At 38.1% G+C, this 26,490-nt stretch overlaps 1 protein-coding gene across 1 annotated transcript in view; it reads left to right on the top strand.

Annotated features, from left to right (window-relative positions):
* The window catches only part of NUP62CL (nucleoporin 62 C-terminal like), a gene marked incomplete at its 5' end in the record, with an annotated part of 49,550 nt that extends 27,840 nt beyond the window's left edge, over positions 1–21,710 (top strand). Inside the window, one exon of the mRNA XM_080795562.1 lies at positions 20,808–21,710. Within this exon, the coding sequence (XP_080651688.1) occupies positions 20,808–20,902 (95 nt within the window). The 3' untranslated portion in view covers positions 20,903–21,710. The remainder of the gene's footprint in view (positions 1–20,807) is intronic.
* Positions 21,711–26,490: the final 4,780 nt, after the last annotated feature.

Genomic DNA, 26,490 nt, shown 5'->3' with positions numbered 1-26,490 from the left:
GTTCCTAGGAAGAAGTTGCTGCGGTTGAGGTCAAAGAGGTTGCTGCCTGCATTGTCCTCAAGGATTTTGATAGATTCCTTTCGCACATTGAGGTCCTTCATCCATTTTGAGTCTATTTTCGTGTGTGGTGTAAGGAAATAGTCCAATTTCATTTTTCTGCATGTGGCTGTCCAATTTTCCCAGCACCTTTTGTTGAAGAGGCTATCTTTTTTCCATTGGATATTCTTTCCTGCTTTGTCGAAGATTAGTTGACCATAGAGTTGAGGGTCTATTTCTGGGCTCTCTATTCTGTTCCATTGGTCTATATGTCTGTTTTTGTGCCAGTACCATACTGTCTTGATGATGACAGCTTTGTAATAGAGCTTGAAGTCTGGAATTGTGATGCCACCGACTTTGGCTTTCTTTTTCAATATTCCTTTGGCTATTCGAGGTCTTTTCTGGTTCCATATAAATTTTAGGATTATTTGTTCTATTTCTTAAAAAAAATGGATGGGATTTTGATAGGGATTGCATTAAATGCGTAGATTGCTTTAGGTAGAATAGGCATTTTCACAATATTTGTTCTTCCAATCCATGAGCATGGAATATTTTTCCATTTCTTTGTGTCTTCCTCAATTTCTTTCATGAGTACTTTATAGTTTTCTGAGTATAGATTCTTTGCCTCTTTGGTTAGATTTATTCCTAGGTATCTTATGGTTTTGGGTACGATTGTAAATGGGACTGACTCCTCAATTTCTCTTTCTTCTGTCTTGTTGTTAGTGTAAAGAAATGCGACTGATTTCTGTGCATTGACTTTATATCCTGACACTTTACTGAATTCCTGTATAAGTTCTAGCAGTTTTGGAGTGGAGCCTTTTGGGTTTTCCACATATAGTATCATATCATCTGCAAAGAGTGATAGTTTGACTTCTTCTTTGCCGATTTGGATGCCTTAAATTTCTTTTTGTTGTCTGATTGCTGAGGCTAGGACTTCTAGTACTATATTGAACAGCAGTGGTGATAACGGACATCCCTGCCGTGTTCCTGACCTTAGCAGAAAAGCTTTCAGTTTTTCTCCATTGAGAATGATATTTGCGGTGGGTTTTTCATAGATGGCTTTGATAATATTGAGGTATGTGCCTTCTATCCCTACACTTTGAAGAGTTTTAATCAGGAAGGGATGCTGCACTTTGTCAAATGCTTTTTCAGCATCTATTGAGAGTATCATATGGTTCTTACTCTTTCTTTTATTAATGTATTGTATCACATTGATGGATTTGCGGATGTTGAACCAACCTTGCAGCCCTGGAATAAATCCCACTTGGTCGTGGTGAATAATCCTTTTAATGTACTGTTGGATCCTATTGGCCAGTATTTTGGTGAGAATTTTCGCATCTGTGTTCATCAAAGATATTGGTCTGTAATTCTCTTTTTTGGTGGGATCCTTGTCTGGTTTTGGGATCAAGGTGATGCTGGCCTCATAGAATGAGTTTGGAAGTTTTCCTTCCATTTCTATTTTTTGGAACAGTTTCAGGAGAATAGGAATTAATTCTTCTTTAAATGTTTGGTAGAATTCCCCTGGGAAGCCGTCTGGTCCTGGACTTTTGTTTGTTTGGAGATTTTTGATGACTGTTTCAATCTCCTTACTGGTTATGGGTCTGTTCAGGTTATCTATTTCTTCCTGGTTCCGTTGTGGTAGTTTATACATCTCTAGAAATGTATCCATTTCTTCCAGATTGTCAAATTTGTTGCCATAGAGTTGCTCATAGTATGTTCTTATAATTGTTTGTATTTCTTTGGTGTTGGTTGTGATCTCTCCTCTTTCATTCATGATTTTATTTATTTGCGTCCTTTCTCTTTGCTTTTTGATAAGTCTGGCCAGGGGCTTATCAATCTTATTAATTCTTTCAAAGAACCAGCTCCTAGTTTTGTTGATTTGTTCTATTGTTTTTTTAGTTTCTATTTCATTGATTTCTGCTCTGATCTTTATGATTTCTCTTCTCCTGCTGGGTTTAGGCTTTCTTTGTTGTTCTCTCTCCAGCTCCTTTAGGTGTAGGGTTAGGTTGTGTATTTGAGATCTTTCTTGTTTCTTGAGAAAGGCTTGCACCGCTATATATTTTCCTCTCAGGACTGTCTTTGTTGTGTCCCACAGATTTTGAACTGTTGTGTTTTCATTATCATTTGTTTCCATGATTTTTTTCAATTCTTCTTTAATTTCCTGGTTGACCCATTCATTCTTTAGAAGGATGCTGTTTAGTCTCCATGTATTTGTGTTCTTTCCAAATTTCCTCTTGTGATTGAGTTCTAGCTTCAGAGCATTGTGGTCTGAAAATATGCAGGGAATGATCTCGATCTTTTGGTACCGATTGAGACCTGATTTATGACCCAGGATGTGGTCTATTCTGGAGAATGTTCCATGTGCACTAGAGAAGAATGTATATTCTGTTGCTTTGGGATGGAATGTTCTGAATATATCTGTGATGTCCATCTGGTCCAGTGTGTCATTTAAGGCCTTTATTTCCTTGTTGATCTTTTGCTTAGATGATCTGTCCATTTCAGTGAGGGGGGTGTTAAAGTCCCCTGCTATTATTGTATTACTGTCGATGTATTTCTTTGATTTTGTTATTAATTGGTTTATAGAGTTGGCTGCTCCCATGTTAGGGGCATAGATATTTAAGATTGTTAGATCTTCTTGTTGGACAGACCCTTTGAGTATGATATAGTGTCCTTCCTCATCTCTTATTATAGTCTTTGGCTTAAAATCTAATTGATCTGATATAAGGATTGCCACCCCAGCTTTCTTCTGCTGTCCATTAGCATGGTACATTGTTTTCCACCCCCTCACTTTAAATCTGGAGGTGTCTTCGGTCTAAAATGAGTTTCTTGTAGGCAGCATATTGATGGGTTTTTTTTTTTTTAAATCCATTCTGATACCCTGTGTCTTTTGATTGGGGCATTGAGCCCATTAACATTCAGGGTAACTATTGAGAGATATGAATTTAGTGCCATTGTATTGCCTGTAAGGTGACTGTTACTGTATATTGTCTCTGTTTCTTTCTGATCTACTACGTTTAGGGTCTCTCTTTGCTTAGAGGACCCCTTTCAATATTTCCTGTAGAGCTGGTTTGGTGTTTGCAAATTCTTTCAGCTTTTGTTTGTCCCGGAAGCTCTTTATCTCTCCTTCTATTTTCAATGATAGCCTAGCCGGATATAGTATTCTTGGCTGCATGTTTTTCTCGTTTAGTGCTCTGAATATATCATGCCAGTTCTTTCTGGCCTGCCAGGTCTCTGTGGATAGGTCCGCTGCCAATCTAATGTTTTTACCCTTGTATGTTACAGACTTCTTTTACCGGGCTGCTTTCAGGATTTTCTCTTTGTCGCTCAGACTTGTAAATTTTACTATCAGGTGACGAGGTGTGGACCTATTTTTATTGATTTTGAGGGGCATTCTTAGCATTTCCTGGATTTTGATGTTTGTTCCCTTTGCCATATTAGGGAAATTCTCTCCAATAATTGTCTCCAATATACCTTCTGCTCCCCTCTCTCTTTCTTCTTCTTCTGGAATCCCAATTATTCTAATGTTGTGTCGTCTTATGGTGTCACTTATCTCTCGAATTCTCTCCTCGTGGTCTAGTATTTGTTTGTCTCTCTTTTGCTCAGCTTCTTTATTCTCTATCATTTGGTCTTCTATGTCACTAATTCTTTCTTCTGCCTCATTTATCCTAGCAGTGAGAGCTTCCATTTTTGATTGCACCTCATGAATAGCTTTTTTGATTTCCACTTGGTTAGATTTTAGTTCTTTTATTTCTCCAGAAAGGGCTTTTATCTCTCCGGAGAGGGTTTCTCTAATATCTTCTATGCCTTTTTCGAGCCCGGCTAGAACCTTGAGAATTGTCATTCTGAACTCTAGATCTGTCATGTTACCTATGTCCGTATTGATTAGGTCTCCAGCCTTCGGTACGGCCTCTTCTTTTTTTTGAGGTGAGTTTTTCCGCCTTGTCATTTTGTCCAGATAAGATTTGCTTTCTCCTGCTGTGGAATTCCGCTGTTCTTGGTGAGCGAAGTTGGTTTTGGATGGGTTTCTTGTTGATCTTCTGGGGGAGGGGCCTGTTGTAGTGATTCTCAAGTGTCTTTGCCGCAGGCGGAATTGCACCGCCCTTACCAGGGGCCGGGCTAAGTAATCCGCTCCGGTTTGCTTTCGGGAGCTTTTGTTCCCTAAGCGCTTTCTGTAGAGTTCCGGAGGACGGGAATGAAGATGGCGGCCTCCCAGTCTCCGGTCCGGAGGAGCCGAGAGCTTGGGGTTCCGCTCCTCAGTGCGCTCTCAGAGCAAAGCGCCTACCGCCCTGCCTCCCTGGCCTGCGGTCGCGCCTTGAGGAAAGCAGTCAATTGCTGGAGCTGGAGAAAAGCACCGGGTCGCTTTCGTCTCCGTGGCCTCCTGCCGCGCTCTAAGCCCACCCAGCCTGCGACCGGCACAAGGTAACCCTGGGCTTAGAGCTCACTCCTCGGCTTTGTCGCTGTAGCCGGCTTCCCCGCTCTAATACCTGCGAGCTCTGTGGCACTCAGACACCCCCAGTCCTTCCGTGACCCCGCGGGACCTGGGGTTATGCTGACCCCGCCTGGGTTTCCCCCCAGTTTAGCCTCTGGAGCGATGTCTCCCAGTGGAGCCGACTTTTAAAAGTCCCGATTTTGTGCTCCATCGCTCCGCCGCTTGCCTGGTGCCGGCCCCTCCCCCCAGGGTCTATCTTCCCGTCGCTTTGGATTCACTTCTCCGCAGGTCCTACCTTTCAGAAAGTGATCGATTTTCTGTTTCTGGAACTGTTGCTCTTCTTCTCTTCGATTTCCCGTTGGATTTGTAGGTGTTCACAATGGTTAGATAAGCTATCTAGCTGATCTGCTACCCGATGTCGTCTCAGCCTGCTACTTCTCCGCCATCTTGACTCCTCTCCCCAAGAATTGGCTTATCTTTAAAAGTGACTTAGAAACCACACAGTATACTTTAAATATGTTAAGAGATTGCACTGTCCAATCAACTGTTCAGTATTCAGGAGTGAATCATAGAGAAGAAGTAGGCCCCTTTTTCCCTCCAGCCTCCATAGAACTGTGATGGGACTGAGCTGGAAAGTGGTCAGAGAGGAGTAAAAGAGCATTGAGTCAGGGAATGTCTGAACATGTGCTGATATTGACCTGTTCTCAAATTTGATAGTCATCCATTTTTTAACATTATCTTTGCGCCTTTTCTTCCTGATCAGTATAGATAATTGAGAGTTAAGAGTGGCAATGGTCAAATACCACTTTCCTCTCTTGTCTTTCTCTGTATAAATTTATGGCCTTATTTCAAGGTTTGCTGGATGGCAATGCTGCAGTCACACATCTGTCTTCTGAGTTGGCAGTCACTGAAACTGCAGCAGCTCTAGCTCTTCTGGGACCACTTAGGACAGAGTTGACAATCAATCTGGGCTAATTTGCTATTCATTTTAAATATATGGAGCTCCTTCTCTTAGAGAGCGGGGGAAGTAGAGGCGAAGGACAGACGTGTTTTGTTTCTCCTTATACCAAACCATTGTCTATAACATTAATATTTATCACATGCCACAGTAAAAGGGTGGACAGCATGAAAATCTTAAACTTACCATTATTTAGAAGTTCCTTGAGTATTTTCATGGCGTTTTGCTTTTTTGGTGAGGTGTCCAAAAGTATCACGACTAAAATATATTTCACCCATGATCTTTGCAGTCTCTTATGGGTTATAACCACATAATTATTTAATAGCCACTCACAACACTTTGACTGCTATTTAGGGAAGAAGGAGAAGACTCCTTGGAGTAACTAAAAATGCTGTAAGGAATTTTATGCTCTTTCCAAAAGACAGTCCCATTAGCACCGGGTCTCTGATCACCTTGTTTTTCCTTTTTGATGTAAAACATTCTCAGTTATCTAGTGTGGTGTGACTAACTCTTGAATAAAATGCCTTCAGGATCATTTCAGAGAAGCAGTTTTTTGTGATATGTCACAGTTGTAATTCATTTTTACCCAATTTAATGTTTATTATTTGAGGGGATTATATTAAATTAGAGTTTTCAGGGTTGGGTATTTTTTTTAAATATGTGTGAAGTGATGGATATATTAGTTATTTTTTTAAGATTTTTTTTTATTTATTTGGGAGAGAGAAATCAGAGCTAGGCAGAGAGGCAGACAGAGAGAGGGGGAAGCAGGCTCCTGCTGAGCAGAGAGCCCGATGCGGGGCTCGATCCCAGGACCCTGAGATCATGAACTGAGCCGAAGGCAGAGGCTTAAACCACTGAGCCACCCAGGCGCCCCAGGGTTGGGTATTTTTAAACCTTTTTTTTTTAAGACAAAATGGAGGTAGATTTGACATATAACATTATATTATTCTCAGGTACACAGTGCCATGATTCAATATTTGTATATATTGTGAAATGATTGCTACAATTAGGTTGACATCTGTCACCTTACATAGTTACAAAAAAGTTTTTTTCTCATCACAAGAATCTTGTGATGACAACTTTTAATATCTGCTTTCTTAGAAACTTTTTTTAAAGATTTTATTCATTCATTTGAGAAAGAGAGAGAGAAACAGAGAGAGCACAAGCAGGGGAAGAGGCAAAGAGAGAGGGAGAAGCAGATTCCCCTTGAGCTGGGAGCTCAACATGGGACTCGATCCTGGGACCTGGAGATCATGACCTGAGCCAAAGGCAGAAGAGGCCCAGCCATCTGAGCCACCCAGGAACCCCTCTTAGGAACTTTCAAATATGAAATATGGTATTTCACAGTGCCATATTTTTTTAAAGAAGCTTGGTCCAGATAAATGCTTTAAAACTATTTTTATTAGTTTACTTTCATCCCTCCTGTATCTGAAGAGCATCAAATGCTGAGATGCCAAAAGATGCCTTTGAATTCCAAATAAAATATCTTCTTTCTCTTTCACCCTCTAAAATAAAATCTGAGGGGGCGCCTCGGTGGCTCAGTGGGTTAAAGCCTCTGCCTTTGGCTCCGGTCATGATCTCAGAGAGCTCCGTGTTGGGCTCTCTGCTCGGCAGGGAGCCTACTTCCTCCTCTCTCTCTGCCTGTCTCTCTGCCTACTTGTGATCTTTGTCTGTCAAATAAATAATAAAATAAAATCTTTAAAAAATAAAATAAAATCTGATTTATGGTTAAGGTGGCTTCTTTTACCTCCTCTTTTTCTTAAATTCTTTGAGAAGTCTTGGTGACATTGGTTGATCAGTGAGGTCATCTGTTGTGCTCTGGAGTGTAGTGTTCCACTTCAGATACTTGAGAAGCAAATGCTCTTGATCTGCCAGAGATGTGGCTACTCACTCTAAGGGTCTCTTGAGCTCAACAGAGACAGGTACTTGCTTCTTCCCATTGCAGTTAACTTAAAGGTATTTTATGTCTTTCCGTTGTTTAATGAGCTACCTCCTTGTCTCCACCGCCCTTTACAGACAAGATAGATTTATCGTCACATTATTGTTCCCTGATCCTAAATAATCTCTTGTAGGTAAGATTAGGGTACGAAGGTTAAAAATGATGAAGTCTTCAGCTCCTGTTAGGAAATAGTGCGTGATGGTTAACATTCTCAGAGCTCCACTTCTACAATTCCTTTTCTATATGTAAATCCAGATTTGAAATACACTCAATGCATCTGCAAAATTAGATTTCTCACTAATCCTGCTTATGTACATTTTGTGCCCAAGTGAATTTCCTCAGCTGGAGAGCCTCCCCAGATGAATTATATGTAACATGATTTAAATCACTCCCAAATAGCAGGATTTATATTGTTTGTGAGATACACAGATTTTTCTCCAAAGCAATTTTCTTCCTGTTAGTGACTAAAAACTATAAATATGCTGGTGTCTTACTATAATGCTATTTTTGGGACCATGCTCTATGACCATCTCATAGATAAAATGGCCTGATAGTATTTCACCGATGAAATTTCTCCCTAGATGGGGTTCAGATAGGCCTGCCTTATTTTGAGCACTTCAGTGTTTGAAAGGACAACAAATAGCATTATTCTGTGGTGCCAATTATTAGCTCAGCATAGTAGTTTTTCTTTAAGCCCCTCACAGCATTTGACAAACAGGCACACTGTAATAGAAAAAGCACTCGTAGATGGGAGTCTGAAGATACGAATCCTGATGTAATTTTTCATGAGCTTTGGCCTTTGGGAAGCTACTGAACCTTACCTTCTTGACTTTTTAATTCTCTCTATCCTGATGGATATTGTGGGACTCAAATAAGGTAATAGGTATAGCCATTTTGAAAACTGAAGTACTGTATAATGGGAATGTGTTCTCTCAGATACAAGTTAAAACCACATAGCTGTGACTCTTAAATACAAAACACCTATTATGGGCTGAGGCACAGTTAATCAGTGTAGGAGGTATAAACATCAATGGCACACTGCCTTGAACAGGTTCAAAGTGTGGGGGGTGGGGGCAACAAAGAAAGAGAAACCTAATCTTTAGTTGATTTCCTGGAAGAAGTAGAATTGAAATGAGGCTTGAATAGTAAGTGATACTTCAACAGGATGACTGTCTGAGGACCACTTAGGATGTAATGTAATAATAATTCTACTACCTTGTTTCTGCCATGTCGTCTCCAAGAATTCAGGATACCTTCACCATCTTTTCTTTTTATGCCTTTCCTTGAAATGTATATTTTATTAATTTTGTGTGAGGGGTAGTGCTATACACAAGCAGAGTATCTTCACATCACCACCTTAATGTGTCAGTAGCAAGACTGGGACAAGCATTCCCATAGCAGAGATGAGAGCTTTGTCTGTTCTCTAGAAGCACTCTTCTTCCCATCAGACCATAGTACTGAGAATTCAAGTATATTTATTCTGAGTGTTACTTCAATTTTAATAAGCTGGGAATCTTCTTAAAAGTAGCTAAGACATGGGGCACCTGGGTGGCTCCGTGGGTTAAAGCCTCCACCTTCAGCTCAGGTCGTGATCCCGGGGTCCTGGGATCGAGCCCTACGTCTGGCTCTCTGCTCGGTGGGGAGCCTACTTCCCCCTCCTCTCTGCCTGCCTCTGCCTACTTGGGATTTCTCGCTCTCTCTCTCTGTCAAGTTAATAAATAAAATCTTAAATAAATAAATAAATAAATAAATAAGAAAAAAAAAGAAAAGTAGCTAAGACAAATAGGAGGACAGTGTCTTCTCTCTCTCTCTTCTTTCCTTGCCCCCTTCCTATCTCGTTCTTCCCCTTCTGAATGAAAAATAATCCTTAATTATATTCAGCTCCTGAGATTTCAAGGTTACTTTTAAACAGCATCCTAACTGAATACAAAACCTTAATATATGGCTTTAGCTTAAGAGGCATGCAACAATGAGGAAACCTAGATCATAAAGCTAAAAAGATGGCCAGCCATATTAAATAGCGAGAACAGATTTGTTAAAACTATCACATCATGTAAACTGGGGGTCATATCATGTGCCTATTGAACAGGCACTTCTGGGAAAAGAGGTAGGGAATCCAAACCTTATTTGTGTGTGTTAGTCTTCATCCTTGAAATTTTTACACATTTTACAATTTGAGTTAATTGTACATTCACATGTACTAGTAAGAAATCATAAAGAGGTGCTGAAGAAATAATACAGAGGTCTATTTATTCATTACCTAGTTTTCCCCAGTGCTAATGTCTTATAAAATTGTAGTACAGTAACACAACCAGGACATGGACATTGGCATAATCTGTCTTGTTCAGATTTTCCTGGTTTTATTTGTATTGCGTTTGTGTGTTTCCTTATATGCAGTTTTATCATGTGTAGGTTTTTGTATGCATTACCATAGTTGAAATACAGAAGAGTTCCATTACCATAAGAATTCCTCCTATTTCCCTCTTATTGCCACACCCATCTTCCTCCCACATCTCTAACCCAGTTCCTAATTGCTAGAAACCACCAATCTATTCACCCATTTCTAAAATTTTATCATTTTAAGATACTATATAAATGGAATCATACAGCATATAACCACATGGGGTTGGCTTTTTTTTTTCTCAGTGTAATTCCCCTGAAATCCATCTAAATTACATGTATCAATGGTTCGATCCTTTTAGTTGCTGACTAATTACTCCATAGCACGTATGCACCACAGGTTATTTTACACATTTACCAGTTGTAGGACATGTGGGATGTTTCTAGTTTTTGGCTACTCACTACTACTAAGCCGAAGGCAGACACTTAACCTACTGAGTCACCCAGATGCCCCTTGTTCGTTTGTTTTAATGTTTTGAGACTTTATTATATATTCTAGGGTATATGCTAGTCCTTTGTTGGCTCTGTAGTTTGAAGATATTTTCTCCTAGTCTGTCATTTGTCTATTCCTCTTTAGATTTTGCTTATTTATTTGACAGACAGAGATCACAAGTAGGCAGAGAGGCAGGCAGAGAGAGAGGAAGGGAAGCAGGCTCCCCACTGAGCAGAGAGCCTGATGTGCTCTATCCCAGGACCCTGGCATCATAACCTGAGCTGAAGGCAGAGGCTTTAACCCACTGAGCCACCCAGGTGCCCCTTGTCTATTCCTCTTAACAGAGCTGTTCATTGGACAAAAGTTTTTTAATTTTGAGTTTCTCCATTTTTTTATGGATTATGCTTTTGGTGTCAAATCTACGAACTTTTGGCCTAGTACTATATCCCAAAGATTTTTCTCCTTTTTTTTTGCAAGTTATATTGTTTCACATTTTATATTTAAGGCAGTGATCCATTTTTGAGTTAGTTTTTCTTTAAGATGTGAGGATTAGATCGAGATTCTTTTTTTTTCTTTCTTTCTTTCTTTCTGTTTTTTTTTTTGTTTTTTTGTTTTTTGTTTTTTGTTTTTTTTTTTGCCTATGGGTAGCCAGTTGTTTCAACTCCAGTTGTTGAAAAGACTGTCCTTCCTCAATTGAATTGCTTTTGCATCTTTGTCATATATTAGTTTGGCATATGGATCTTCTGGGCTCTCTATCCCATAGATCTATATGTGTTTCCCTCCACTAATATCACACTGTGTTCACTATTGTACCTGTATAGTAAGCCTTAATATATGGTAGAGGGATTCCTCTCACATTATTTTTTTTCCATCAAGATTATTTTGGCCATTTTAATTCCTTTGCCCTCTCATAAAAATTTGCTGGTATTTGATAGAAATTATATTAAACCTGTAGATCAGTTTGGGGGAGAATTGACATTTTTACTATGTTGAATCTTTCCATCCATGAATGTGGCATAGCCCACCATTTATTTATTCACCAGCATTTTGTAATGCCCAGCATCCACATTATATATGTTTTGGTTTTATTAGATTTATACTTAACTATTTTATTTTATTTGTAGTAATTACAAATTATATTTTGTTTTAAATTTTGGTTTCCATATGTTCATTGCTAGCACATAAAAATGCAATTTGTTTTTATTTATTTTTATTTAAATACAATAGCCAACATATAGTACATCATTAGTTTTTGATGTAGTGTTCAGTGATTCATTAGTTGTGTGTAATACCCAGTGCTCATCACATCATGTGCCCTCCTTAATATTCATCACCCAGTTACGCCTTCCCCTACCCACCTCCCTTTCTACAACCCTCAGTTTGTTTCCTGGAGTCAAGAGTCTCTCATGGTTTGTCTCCCTCTCTGATTTCTTCCCATTCAGTTTTCCCTTCCTTCCCCTATGATCCTCTGTGTTATTTCTTATATTCCACATATGAGTGAAACCATATGATAATTGTCTTTCTCTGATTGACTTATTTTACTTAACTTAATACCCTCCAGATCTATCCATGTCGATGTAAATGATAGGTATTCATCCTTTATGATGGCTGAGTAATATATACTAACCAAATCTTTTTTTATTTTTTTAGATTTTATTTATTTATCTATTTGATAGAGATCACAAGTAGGCAGAGAGGCAGGCAGAGGGGTGGATGGGAAGCAGGCTCCCTGCTGAGCAGAGAGCCCAATGTGGGGCTCCATCCCAGGACCCTGGGATCATGACCTGAGCCGAAGGCAGAGTCTTTAACCCACTGAGCCACCCAGGCGCCCCTAGCCATTCATCTGTTGAAGGACATCTCTGTTCTTTCCACAGTTTGGCTATTGTTGACATTGCTGCTATGAACATTGGTGTGCAGGTGCCCATTCTTTTCACTACATCTGTATCTTTGGGGGTGATTACCCCAAAGTAGTGCAATTGCTGGGTCATAGGGTAGCTCTATTCTTAACTTCTTGAGGAACCTCCATACTGTTTTCCAGAGTGGCTGTACCAACTTGCATTCCCACCAACAGTGTAAAAAGGTTCCCCTTTCTCCACATATCCTCTCCAACATTGTTGTTCCCTGTCTTGTTAATTTTAGCCTTTCTTGTATGTATGCTTGCTGAACTTACTTCTTATATCTAGGAATTTTTGTTTTGTTTTGTTTATTCCTTGAGATTTTCTACATAAGTAGTTATATCATCTGCAGATAGGGGAAGTTTTATTTCTTCCTTTCCAATCTGTATGCCATTTATCTCTTTTCCTCACTTTGCACTGGCTAGAACTTCCTGTACTATGTTGAATAAGAGTTATGAGAGCAGACATCTTTGTCATGTTCCTAAGTTTCCATGGAAAGCCTTCAGTCTTTCACTTTAACTACAGTTAGCTGTAGACTTTGTGTAGATGCTCTTTATCAAGTTTAGGTAATTTCATGCTCTTCCTGACTTGCTGAGAATTTTTATCATGAATGGATAGTGGATTTTGTCGAATGCTTTTTCTGCATCAATTGATATAATCATGTGTTTTTTTCTTCTTTAACTTGTTGATATGGTGGATTGCATTGATACATTTTTTAAATTTAAGTTTTGTTAGTTATCATATAATACAATATTACTTTCTGGAGTAGAATTCAGTGATTCATCACTTACATACAACACCAGTGATCATCACAAGTGGCCTCTTTAATACCCACCACCCATCTAGCCCACCCCTCACCCACCTCCCTCCATCAATCTTCAGTTTGTTCCCTGTCGTTAAGAGTCAGTTATGGCTTGTTTCCTTCTCTCCTAAGATTATCTTGGTTGAATTTGCATAATTTATGGTTTTCTAAGAGTTGGTACAATTCTTAGTTGTTGAATTTATAAGCATAAAGTTGTTCTTGGGATTTCCTTTTGATACTTTTAATGACCACAGGATTTGTGTGATCTGCCCTGTTTCATTCCTTATATTGGTGATTTGTGTTTTCTCTATTTTTATTTTTTTCTGTCTTGGTAGAGGTTAATCAATTTTTATTAATTTTTTTCCTCCAAAGAATCAGCTTTTGTTTCATTGATTTTTCTCTATACTGTTCCTGTTTTCAGTTTCATTAATAACCAGTCTTTATTATTTCCTTCCTTTTGCTTGCTTCAGGTTCATTTTGCTCATATTCTATTTTCTTAAGGTAGGAACTTAGATTATTGATTTGAGACCTCTCCTTATCTCTAATAGTGTTCTCTTTTAAGGCTCTTCTGAATATCAGCAGTTCTTAAACCTCAGTTGTCATCTCTAACCATCAGTTTTACTAATGGTTCTTTTACTTTGCATTATAAGGCTCTATGTTAACAAACATCTGCACATAGATACCCCAAAGGCACCTCAAATTAAACTTGTGTAAAGCTAAACTCATTATCTTCACTCTCTCCTGGGCCTCCCAGATCAGTAACTCCAACTCCTTCAACTTTTCTTTTTCTCAGCTAACAGTTGCTATTATTTGCTCAGGGACTTATGGTAGGCTATTTCTATTTCTTCAGTAAGTGATGATGATTATACTTCTTAATAGCTCCTGAATCTTCTTTTTAGTAGATTACTATCACTGCCTTATTTCAGGTCTTTTTCATCTACCACCTTGAAAGTAGAGGATAAAGGTTTTTTTAAAGATTTTATTTATTTATTTGATCACAGAGATCACAAGTAGGCAGAGAGGCAGGCAGAGAGAGGGGGAAGCAGGCTCCCTGCCGAGCAGAGAGCCCGATGTGGGGCTCGATCCCAGGACCCTGGGATCACGACCTGAGCTGAAGGCAGAGGCTTTAACCCACTGAGCCACCCAGGCGCCCCAAGGATAAAGTTTTTAAATAAGGTTTATGAAAAATATCAGCTTCTCTGTCCACACCCTGTTTCCCACCACCCTAGAAATGATCACTTTCAATTATTTCAGCTGCTTTTTTAAAAAAAAATTTCTAGATCTCTAAATACCATGTATACTTTACTTTTTAGTTTTTCCATTTTAGGCCTTCTATATTGGCTTCCCTAAATGGGAAGTAAGGATTTAACTCTTTTATACCACCCTCATTTTGTGTATATGTGTATGTGTGTGCAATACTAATATACCACCATACTGCCCCCCCAGTATATGTACATATTACATTTATAGAAGCATATAAATATATGCATGTAAGCATACTTTTCTGTCATATTACCAATATAACCATATCATAAATTACACATAGTACAATATTTATTGTTTTGAGTTAAGATTGCATAAATTTTATTCACAGCCTGGCCATATAGCATATTATATTGTCTTCTTTCTTTTTTTTAAAAGATTTATTTACTTATTTATTTGCGAGAGAGAGAGAGAGAGAGAGAGCGAGAGCGAGCGCGCGCGAGCAGGGGGAGGGGCAGAGAGAGAATCTCTAGCAGACTCCCCACTGAGCATGGAGCCCAATGTGGGGCTCCATCCCAGGACCCTGAGATCATGACCCAAACTGAAATCAAGAGTCAGGCACTTAACCAACTGACCCACCCAGGCACCACTATCTTACTTCTTTTACAAGTTTTTGTTTTCCTCTGAAGTTTATTTCATATTTGCTAAATTTTCTATATACTTACCAGTAAGTAGTTCATTCTCTGATACGTGCTTTTCCATCCATCAATTTCACCTTCTTGGATTCCTTTCTCCCAGACCCTTTAATCCCTCTAATCCCGAATCCCTAATTTATTATCTGGTATTGTTGCTCTCTTGGTTTACTACTCAGCTAGGTTCTTCCCTCTACAGCAATCTTGTATTCCATCTCTTTCTTTCTTTCTTTCATGGCTCTTATATTTCCCTTTTTATGGTTTATTCCCTTGTTTTAGTATAACATGTATTTCATCAGCTTCCTGACAGAATGCATGGGAAGTAAGTATTTTGAGATATTGCGTATCTGAGGTCTTTTTTATTTCAAGTATAATTAACATACTGTGTTATTAATAGTTCCAGGTGTACAATACAATGGTTCCATAATTCTATACATTTTTTTTTTCTCACTGTAGCACATACCCTCCCAATTTCACACATTTCTGAGTGCTCAGTCAAGAGAAGTGATGCCTGGGGTGCCTGGGTAGCTCACTTGTTTAAGCAACTGCCTTCAGCTCAGGTCATGATCCTGGGGTCCTGGGATTGAGACCTGCACTGGGTTCTCTGCTCAGCAGGGGGCCTGCTTCTCCTTCTCCCTCTGCTCTTCCCCCTGCTCATACTCTCTCTCAAATAAATAAAATCTTTAAAAAAGAGGTAAGTATACTCTTAATCCCCTTTATCTATTTCACCTCGACCCCCCAATCTACCTTCCTTCTGACAACCACCTGTTTGTTCTCTGTAGTTGAGTCTTGTTTTTTGTTTGTCTCTTCTTTTTATTTGTTTGTTTTGTTTCTTAAATTCCACATATGAATGAAATCATATGATATTTACCTTCTCTGACTGATTTCACCTAGCATAATACCCTAGGACTATCTATGTTGTTGGAGATGGCAAGATTTCAGGAGTTTTTTAGGGCTGAGTAATATTCCAGAGTATATATACACCACATTTTTAAAAATCTGTTCATCTATCGATGGATATTAGGTTGTTTCCACATCTTGGCTATTGTAAATAATGCTACAATAAACATAAGGGTGCCTATGTCTTTTCAAATTACTTTTTTTGGGGCGCCTGGGTGGCTCAGTGGGTTAAAGCCTCTGCCTACGGCTCAGGTCATGATCCCAGGGTCCTGGGATCGAGCCCCGCACTGTGCTCTCTGCTCAGCGGTGAGCCTGCTTCCTTCTCTCTCTCTGCCTGCCTCTTTGCCTACTTGTGATCTCTATCAAATAAATAAATAAAATCTTAAAAAAAAAGTTACTTTTTTTGTTTTCTTTAGGGAAGGGTCTTTATTCTACCCTCACAATCGATAGTATTGGCTATCAAAGTCTAGCTTGGAGGGCGCCTGAGTGGCTCAGTGGGTTAAAGCCTCTGCCTTCAGCTTAGGTCATGATCCCAGAGTCCTGGGATCGAGCCCCGCATTGGGCTCTCTGCTCAGTGGTGAGCCTGCTCCCCCATCTCTCTCTCTGCCTTTCTCTCTGCCTACTTGTGACCTCTGTCAAATAAATAAATAAATAAAATCTTTTTTAAAAAAGTCTAGCTTGGAAATAATTTTCTCTTAAACATTTGAAAATGTTGTTGATTGTCTTCTAGATTTGAGGTCCATTCTGACTCCTAAACCTTTAATGTGCCCCCTTTGTTTTCATGGTTTTTTTTTTTTCCTATGGAAGTTTTCAGGATCTTCCCCACAATACTGAAATTTCAGATGTGCCTCCACGTAGGTTTAATTCATCCACTGAGATGGTATTCAGTGAGCTTTTCCAATCAAAGTGATTTCTGTCAGTTTGGGAGAATTTTCTGGAATTAGGTTTCTGCTGTATTTTTGTTAAATTTTCTCAGATAAGTACTCAGCTTTTTATTCTGGTCTTTCTACTAATCTTTCCTTCCTGTTATACTTTTTAGTTCGCAAGAGCTTGTAGTACTGTTTTATGGGGTGTGTGTGTGTGTGTGTGTGTGTGTTTTAAATAGCATCCAGTTCTTATTTCATGGATTCAGTGTCTTCTCTCTGACGATATTATTGATTTTTAAAAATGTTTTATTCTTCCTGGGGCACCTGCATGGCTCAGTTGCTGAAGTGTCTGCCTTTGGCTTGGGTCATAGTCTCAGAGTCCTGGAATTGAGCCCCATGTCAGACCCTGCTCAGTGGGGGGTCAGCTTCTCCCTCACTCTCTCCCCCTCCCCCTGTCCATGCTTTCACTTTGTCTCAAATAAAAAAATCTTAAACAAATATTTTAGTTTTCCTGGATTCTGTCTTCCAGCTTTCTTTATCTTTGTTTTGTTTTAGTCTTTTGGTCTTTCTATTTATTTATTTATTTATTTGTGAGAGAGAGAGAGAGAGAGAGAGAGAGAGAGGAGAGAGGAGAGAGGAGGGAGGGAGAGACAGAGAGAGAATTCCAAGCAGGCTACGTGCTGAACACAGAGCCCAACATGGGGCTCAGTCCCACAACCCTGAGATCATGACCTGAACTGAAACCAAGAGTCAGACACTTAACCTACTGAGCCACCAAGGTGTCCCTGGTCTGTCTTATATTAAAGATATTCCTCAGCACTCTGGCGATTCTTGGTTTTCTATTTATATTCAAGAATGAGACTGTAGATGGATCTTGCTAATTTACTATAGGATAATTTGGCAAGACCTTTTTATTGGAGGATCTCCAGCCATTACTTTTAGAATTTTTAGGATTTTTCTCTTCAGTTGGTCATTTCTCCAAAGAAGAATCTTTCAGCTTTTGACTAGAGACTAATAAAGCTAGTGGTATGCCAGTGTTCTTGGGGCTGTTAAAGAAGGGATTGGAGCTTAGTGCTCAGGTTGTAGACATTTACTTCATCCCTTGCAAACTTTCACTTATATTTTTGGTACAGATACCTTGTCCTCAGCTCTCCTTGGTGACTCTGAGCCACAGCCCACCTGGTTTACCCTCTCTAAACAAAAAGTCCTCTGCTAGGCTTGGGTAGAGAGAATCACCCAGATGTGGCAGAATGGAGAGATCTGCCTCTTAACTGCTTACAGTCCCACTTGCAGCACTACTTTGAATTACCTAATTCTGCTAATTCCAAATCCTTTTAGCATTCTAGCACTACAGTCATCATTCCTTTCTACAATTTATAGGTGAAAATATTTCCATTGTTCAGTTGCATTCTTCTGGTTACCAGTGAAGATGAGTATTTTTAAATACTTATAAACAATCTGTATTTCCTTTTTTTAAGCTGCTTATTTGTATCTTTTGACCATTTTTTCAGGATATTTTTTCCTCCAACTGCCCCAATTGTTTTTCTAAAAGGAAAATGAGAATTGTACTATAGCAACGTTTATGAAAGTACATTGTTTCCTTTGACCATGAATTTAGTATTATCTATTAATTTTTATATGTGTAACTTAAAATAAAAATAATTATAGTAGAGCACTGTTAGGGTTTAATGATCAACTCACTTATTTTCATAACTTTATAGAAATGTCTTTTAAACTTTACCTAAAATATTTGCAAGTAGGTTTAGATGAAGAAAACATCTGTCCCATACACAGAATAGGACTGGCTAGAAGCAATTTTACCAGAATCTTCTGGGGGGGTGCAAGTGATTTTTAGGAAATATTTTAAACACACTAATCTATCATCTTAAGCAATGGCTGTTTAAAGCTCAGAGTTGGGCAAAGATTAGACAATCCATTTGAAAACATTTCTTTTACCCTAAAAAATTCCCTCTTGCTTGTTGGCAGTTGATCCCTGTTCCTGCCAATAGTCTACTTTTTCTGTCTTTAGAGATTTGTACTTTCTGGAGAGTTTATATAAATGGAGTCATATTATATGTGGCCTTTGCTGTCTGGTGAAATGGTTTCAGAGTTCATCTATGTTGTAATATGTATCAGTACTTCATTCCATTTGTTGCTGTGTATCATTCTAGTGTGTGGACATCCACATTTTGCTTATCTGCTCATCAATTGATTGACATTTGTGTTTTATTTTCCAAATACAGTTTTCCTTTAAAGTTAGGTCCATAATGCACCTTGAGTTGTTTCTTGTGCATAGTTAAGAGGTAAGGATTCAACTTCATTTTCATGTAGGTATCCAGTTGTCTCTGTACTATTTGTTGCAAAAGACTATGTTTTCCCCCACTGAATTGCCTTATCACCTTCATCAAAAATGAATTGACCATAAATATAAGGTTTTATTTCTGGACTTTCTGTTCCATTGATCTCTATGACTATCCTGTGCTAGTATTACACCATCTTGATTAATGTGGCTTTGTAGTAAATTTTAAAATTGTGTAGTGTAATTCTTGCAACTTATTATTCTTTTTTCAAGATGGCTTTGCTATTCTGGGTCCGTTCCATGTAAATTTTAAAGCTTTTCTATTTCTATAAAAATAACTTGCTGGAATTTTCATAGGGGTTACAGTGAATTTGTAGATCAGCCTGTGAGGGACTGCATCTTACCACTGTGGAGTCTTTCAATCCATGAACATGGGATTCCTCTTCATTTCTTTAGATCTTAATTTCTCTTAGCAATGTTTTGTATGTTTTGGTGTGTAGGCCTTATACTCCATTTGGTGGGTTTATTTCTAAGCATTTTAATTCTTTTTGATGCTATTGTGAATGGAATTGTTTTCTTAATTTCATTGTCATATTGGTCAGTTCAGTTCATTTTAATCTCAAAATGTATATGGTGTATTTCTCTCAAACATTGACTATTTCTGGCATTTATCTTCTAGTATGGTATATAATTTCATAGGCCTACAGGAACCAGTCCCTAATACATATCTTCAGAACTGAACTCTGGGCAGTTAAATTGTAGGAGCAGTTTTTGCCCTCAAATAATGAAACTCCTAAAAAATGTAAAGTATGTTAATATAGAAATAGTCCTGAGAATTTAATTTGAAGACATGACAAAATATTTATAGAAAGCTCTCTTAATAATACTGGCTTGTGTTACTCAACATTTCCTTGATTTTTAAAATTTTTTATAAATGTATTCCTTAATACATTATCAATCAGCAAATTAAGTAGATTCTGCTTATGTTGACAATTCTGGCCTCAAGTTAATGGTTTGTTATAGTGCTCATTGTGCCTCTGTCACACTGAAAAATGTTATTTCGTGGTTAAAAAAATTGCACCCTGCAGTTATTAGAACAAAAAGGAGATGTATTTTTCCAGGCTCAATGTACACTGTTTTTCTAGCCTTTCAGTATACAACCATCATTTAAAATACTTGTTCTTAAGGTGTAATCTTGCAAAATGTCTGTATGTCATAAGACAGAACGATGTATTCTTATACTTTAAAACTGAATAACATTGGGGCTTTTCCAATTGGCTGAAGAAAACTAAAGTATGTTGTTTCAAATTTTTCATGTTTCTCTTGTGAAGTTTTTTTTTTGTTTTTAAATCTTTTGCACCAGCTATTGCTTTTTGACTAGTAAGCATTAATAAACACTAAAATAAATGACCAACTGCACATTAATAGAAAAATCTAGATTATCATGCTTACTTTGACAGCTTATTTTTACTATAGAATATTGCTGTTTTATATGGTAAAATTAATGGTATTTTGTGTTGCTCTGCCCCCGAGCAAATTGAGGACCACCAAATTAAATAAACCATTAGAAAGGAACAGAAATGTGAATATACTATGTGTACTAATTTGCTTATAGACTGCAAAGACCTCTACCAGAATCTATACCCTCAATTTAATGACTACCTTGTATAGCACTTTTAAGCTGTAATGAGTAAACAGCAGTTTTCACTTCTCTGCAACAAAACATAAATGTCAAGTAGACAGTTATTTACCAGAAAATTAGAGCAAATCAAGAACAGTCTTGTCCACTGTTTTCATAGTTTCTAAGCAGATTATTTTTTCCTGTATATTCTAATAGTTAAAGCTATTAAATAAAACTGATGTTTTATAAGTCATTTTGAAGTGAGGATGTAAGCTATTCTGTTCCTTGGACATTTTGACCTCGGATTAATGATGCATGACTTCTCCTCCTGTAGGCATGCTGCAGAAGAAGGTAGAAGAGGTAACACGGGTTTTTGAGGATCATCGTCGTGTGGAGCAAGAACACAATATCAGACTTGCTTTTGATTGAACGACCATATATTCAGCATGCTGTTTTGGGATTATACATTATCTACAAGTTGTTATGATGTGAAATAGAGTAGTATTCACAATTAACTACTTAGTCTTTGGTTGCAATGAAGTTTTCTTGTGGTTGGTTTGATTTTTTTTTTCATTTAAGTATTGTGCTGTTGAGAATTTACTGTAGTTTGGCTTTTAGTAGTAGCAAATCGTGACTGTATTAGCCCTCTTGGCTCTAGGCAGTAACCTATTACATGTTGACTCCGTGTGTGTAATTTGTATCTTAAACTCTCCTAGATCCCATATTCTACCAGCAGCACACATTGTCCTTCTTCCTCTAACCGGATCATCGAGAAATGTTTGCCAAGAAATAGATTCCAGCTAGTCTTTACTGGGTGCCTGCTTTCAACATGTAGTGCTAGGTACCATAGTCTTTTTCCTCAAAGGAACTTACTGTCTAGTTTGAGATATAATTAATGCCTGTCTGTATGAAAACAGTATAGATAATACAAAGAAGTGTGTTATAAAGTATAGTATGTGTACTATAGAAATTCGGAGAAGAAGAAACATTAGAGTAGATTTAGTTCTTGAATTAGGTTATGTTTAAAAGGGTAAGGCTCAGGCAATTCATATATTTTTGATGTACAGGTAGTCTGGTATTTTATTTGGTTTTAGCATATAGTTGCTGGCTTTTGGATATTTGTTTTTCAAGAAAAAACCTTGTTTTAGCTTGGGAGCAATCTTATCTCTTGTGTTACATGTTTTACCTGTCATAAATAAAGGTGATATTCTAAAAAATAAAGGTATAACATGAAAGCAAACTTACTTAAAAGTTCTTGAGTGACTAGAGCTTAGTCGACTATAATTACTGAGCTAAATTTCTGTAATACTGACTGTACATGAGCTTTCTGGGGGGTCCTGCACATATTACAGGAAGAAAATATCTTTGAAATGAGTACTAGTGATTTTCACCACCTTATAAGTAAACTGAATATCAACTTACATGGCATTTTCATTCACACCCAAACTTCTCAGAGTAGCAGCTTATCAGGTAAGCTTTTGTTACCACTCAAAACTTTAGAATATGAAAATAATCCAGAGACCATTTAATTTTGTGGATGATTTCTGTAGGCAAAGAGCTTTTGGCTATAATTTTGAGTAACCTCCAATTTTTGAGCCTAGTGTTATTTCTGTTATACCATAGATAAAGACATTTTCCTTATTGTTTTTGGAGATTTAACTCTTATAAAGTAGTTGGTGTATGAATTAAGTTCTACACTCAGTAAAATGTACATAGTATATTAGTGGAAACACCGGATTTAGTCTTGTCCCTACTTAATTAACTGGACAAATAATTTCATTTTGGGTATCATCTTTCATCTATCCCATGAAAGCATTTAACCATATGAATAAGGTCTTTCCAAGTAAAAGAAATGAGTTTTCATTTCTCTGAAGTTTTGTGATTCCTTTATGTCCTTTCACAAATGATACATGCTTACTCTAAAGTTCCTCAAGTGAAATGAGGGGCTCAAGTACTCCTGCTGGATTTGTACGGGGAGTTATAGGGTTTTTTTTTTTCCCCCAAGAGCTGGAAAAACGGTGGGTGGGGAGTGGCTTCCAGATCAATGAAGTTAACGATATAAGATTTACTGGCAGAATCTCGGTGTGCTGAAATCTGGAGCCTTGGATTAATTCATCTCTAAGGTTCCTTCTGACTTGGATTCTAACGTGTGTCTAGAGAACATGACATTGTTGAACAAATATTAATTAAAAGATCGCAAATAACCCATTTTAAGGCAACATTTTTGTTAGGTACTAGAGTCTTGAGCCTCTTCTAACCATTATTCAAGACCAGCTAGGATTTAGCTGAAGGAAAATTTCTTGAATTTGTCATGTTCTTAAATTTGACACTTGTAGACTTTTCTTTGTCCTTTGAAAAAATGCTGTATTTATTTTCTCTATAACAGCATTTATGCTATCTCATTTGGGGTATTTGAAAGACATTCACAGTTGATTTCTCTTAATATTGGATGAGTGACACTAGCCCTCTTCTAGAGAAGAGTTTTGGTTTTAGCATCTTCTTCCATATCTGGAAATTATCATTGTTTCATAATGTATTCATCAGAAATGTGCTGCAAACAAAGCATCTGAAAAGGACAAACACTGAAAATATGTCTATGTTAAGGAAGAACTTCTGGCTTAATTAAATGAACCTTATTAAATTGTCAGAAAGACAAATGAGGCATATTTTTCAGTTTGTCATAAATTCTTCTGGGATGAAATTGTGAAATTACCTCATGGTAAGATCTCTGTGCCCATGAATAACATCTACAACTCAAAGCTTTTTGTGAACTGTCTCAAAGCTTTTATACACTGTCTTTCTTTAAAAGCAGGGAAAGGGGGCGCCTGGGTGGCTCAGTGGGTTAAGCCACTGCCTTTGGCTCAGGTCATGATCTCAGGGTCCTGGGATCGAGTCCCGCATCGGGCCCTTTGCTCAGCGGGGAGCCTGCTTCCCTCTCTCTCTCTCTCTCTCTGCCTGTCTCTCTGCCTACTTGTGATCTCTCTCTGTCAAATAAATAAATAAAAATCATAAAAAAATAAAAGGCAGGGAAAGGCATGCCATGGGAAAAGAAATAGCTATTATTCCATAGTTAATACGTTTGGCAGAACTAGAAATAGCCTGTTTTTCCTTCTAGTGCAATTTTCTGAATGTTTGTCCCTTGCTACCAACCACTGGGACCAGCTACAGTTATACACAGGTACAGAGAGTACTTCCTCATGACCTTGCTTTCGAGTTGCAGTTCCACCCTACATGTCTTTTTAGCCATTTATCCTCCACTCATCCCACCTAGATGGGTTCCTAATGAAGTGTGTTTCTCTTCTGTGCCAATAGGATGTATATCTTATTCAAAGTTGTACACATGTCTGGTATAGTATTTGTTCCACCCTTTGCACTTTCCCAGGGGACAAACACACCAGCAGCTTTGGCAGATTTTGCCATCTACTTATGCATTGATGCGTCCATTGGACAGTTTGGTTGAGCAGCAGAATTCAGCCTCACCATCATACAGGATTTACCTGGTACAGGCTTTGGTATGACCCATACTTTGTGTACGCTTACATTCTTTCTGTGCTCTCTGCCAGAGCCACAAAATAGTACATGTTATACCAGCATTCATTCACCCATGTCCTTCAAGAACATACTCACCAGCATATAACAGGTTTTGGATAACTCAGATACTTTCCGTGAACTTTTCAATCTGTAAGAAGTTCTTAGGAAGTACAGTGTCTTCCAGGAGCTGTTCTTTGTCTTATCCGCTAACTTGAGCATGGGAGTACAGAAAGTTTGAACAAGTTCTACCAGATGACAGAATATTTGCTCGTAGATGACCACCTATCAAGTGACTTTAAAACCATACTTTTATGTAACACTTTATGGTCACCCTATTCGGAAGTACTCTTCAATTTTACAGATGAGGAAGCTGTCCTAGACCAGTTAAAGAAACTTACTGAAACTCACATAGTCTTATAATTTGCCAAAGCAAAATATCAAGTCCAAACTGCCTACTATGTTCTCTCTAACTATGGGAACTGAGAAATCCAAACAGTGTGCCCCCCAAACATATGATCTTTTTCTTTTTTTTTATTCTTTGTGGTATAAGAAGGGTTCCCTTTAATTAAAAAAAATGTTGACTAGGTAATAAATATAATCATGTGATTCAAAAATCAAAGGTACAAAAAGTTAAGTTTTCCCCCACCCTTTTTGCTAATCATCCAGCTCCCCTACCTGGAAGCATTAATTTATCACTAGTCTCTCTGTTTTCCCAGAGGAATTTGATGCATACACAAGCGAATACATACATATAATCCCCCCCTTTTTTTTTTTAATATTTTATTTATTTATTTGACAGAGAGAGATCACAGTAGACAGAGAGGCAGAGAGAGAAGCAGGCTCTCTGCTGAGCAGAGAGCCCGATGCGGGACTCGATCCCAGGACTCTGAGATCATGACCTGAGCCGAAGGCAGCGGCTTAACCCACTGAGCCACCCAGGCGCCCCTCCCCCCCTTTTTTAACACAAATGGAAGCATACTATTGATACTGTTCTGCACCTGGCTATTCCACTAAACATAATTTAGATTGTTCAGTAGCAGCCCACAGCAAACTCTGTCATGTTTAGGACTGCTGCACAGTTTTACATTGAATGGATTTATTACATTTGTGGGTATTTTATGTTTGCAAAATTTGCTTGTTATAAACAATGTTGCAGTGAATAACTTTACATGTAAAATACATATATACTTGTATATGTGTATGAAATATATGCACATAAAATATATATGTACATATATACATATTACATACACACACACACACACACACGCACACACATACTTGACATACAGTATTGAGGATCCTATTCAGAGAGGTTGAATTTCTGTTCTAAAGGGAATGGGGATTTATGGTTTCATCTGCATCCTCACATTACCTTCCATAGAGGTTGTACCAATTTATGTTCCTGCCAGCAGTGTGTAATGAGAGTGCTTATTTTCCCACAATCTCAACAAAAGTAATGTGCCCTCAAACTTCTGGATCTTTACTAATCTTGTAGGTGAAAATGTTATTTTAGTGTACTTTTAAAAAATAAACGATTTTTAGAACAGTTTTAGATATATAGAAAAGTTGTATAGTACAGAGTTCTGTATACCTCCACTCATTTAACCTCTAGTGTTAACATCTTATATAATTCTGGTATATTTGTCACATCTAATGAATGTTATAAACTAAAGTGCATAGTTTATTCATATTTTTTTAGTTTTTACCTAGGGCCCTTTTTCTGTTCCAGAGTCCCATGCAGGATACCACATTACATTTAGTCATTATGCTCATTTGGTTCCTTTCGCTGACACGTTCTCAGACTTTACACGTTTTTGATAACCTGTACAGTTTTGAGGAGTACAGGTCATATATTTTATAGTCCTTGTACTGTGAAATTTCCATCGCACTTATTAAGTGAGATTAAACTTCTTTTCATATACTTAGGGACGTTTGTATTTCCATTCCTGGGAGCTCAGAGGTCATGGTCTTAACCACTATGCTATACCTCTCTCTTGATTCAACCTAATTTTCAACAAAACATTCATATGGACTTCTGATTCTCAGGGTAGGAAGTACAACATCTCCTAAGCTTCTGTTACAGTTAGAGGAAAACCGTTAGTGCAGGTGATCTGGTCAAACTTGTGTCTGATCACGGACTACACTGCAGAGGATGGATCAGGGGCCCACTGGAAACAGCGGGTAGGCTCGATAATAAGTCCTTGAAAGCAGAAGCAGGGTTAATATGCATACATTGGAGGAAAAGTAGAGGAGCCAGGATTTGGCTATTTTGAATGAGATAGTCAAGAAGTCTCAGTTGACTCCTAGCTTTATGAGCTGGATATTTTGGGTGCTGCCGTTAACCCGTAGGAGAAATATTTAAACAACTTACAACACCTTACTCAGTAGAGTACGTACTCTCAGTTTCTTTAAGCTCTGAGCGACTACAATTCCCAGAGCCCCGCACTCCACCACAATCCCCTTAGAGTCGGCCGCACAGAGTT

The sequence above is a fragment of the Martes martes genome (assembly GCF_963455335.1).
Source record: "Martes martes genome assembly, chromosome: X".
Lineage (NCBI taxonomy): Eukaryota > Metazoa > Chordata > Mammalia > Carnivora > Mustelidae > Martes > Martes martes.
Note: the sequence above shows the minus strand (reverse complement) of the source record. Positions and strands in the feature narration are given on the sequence as shown.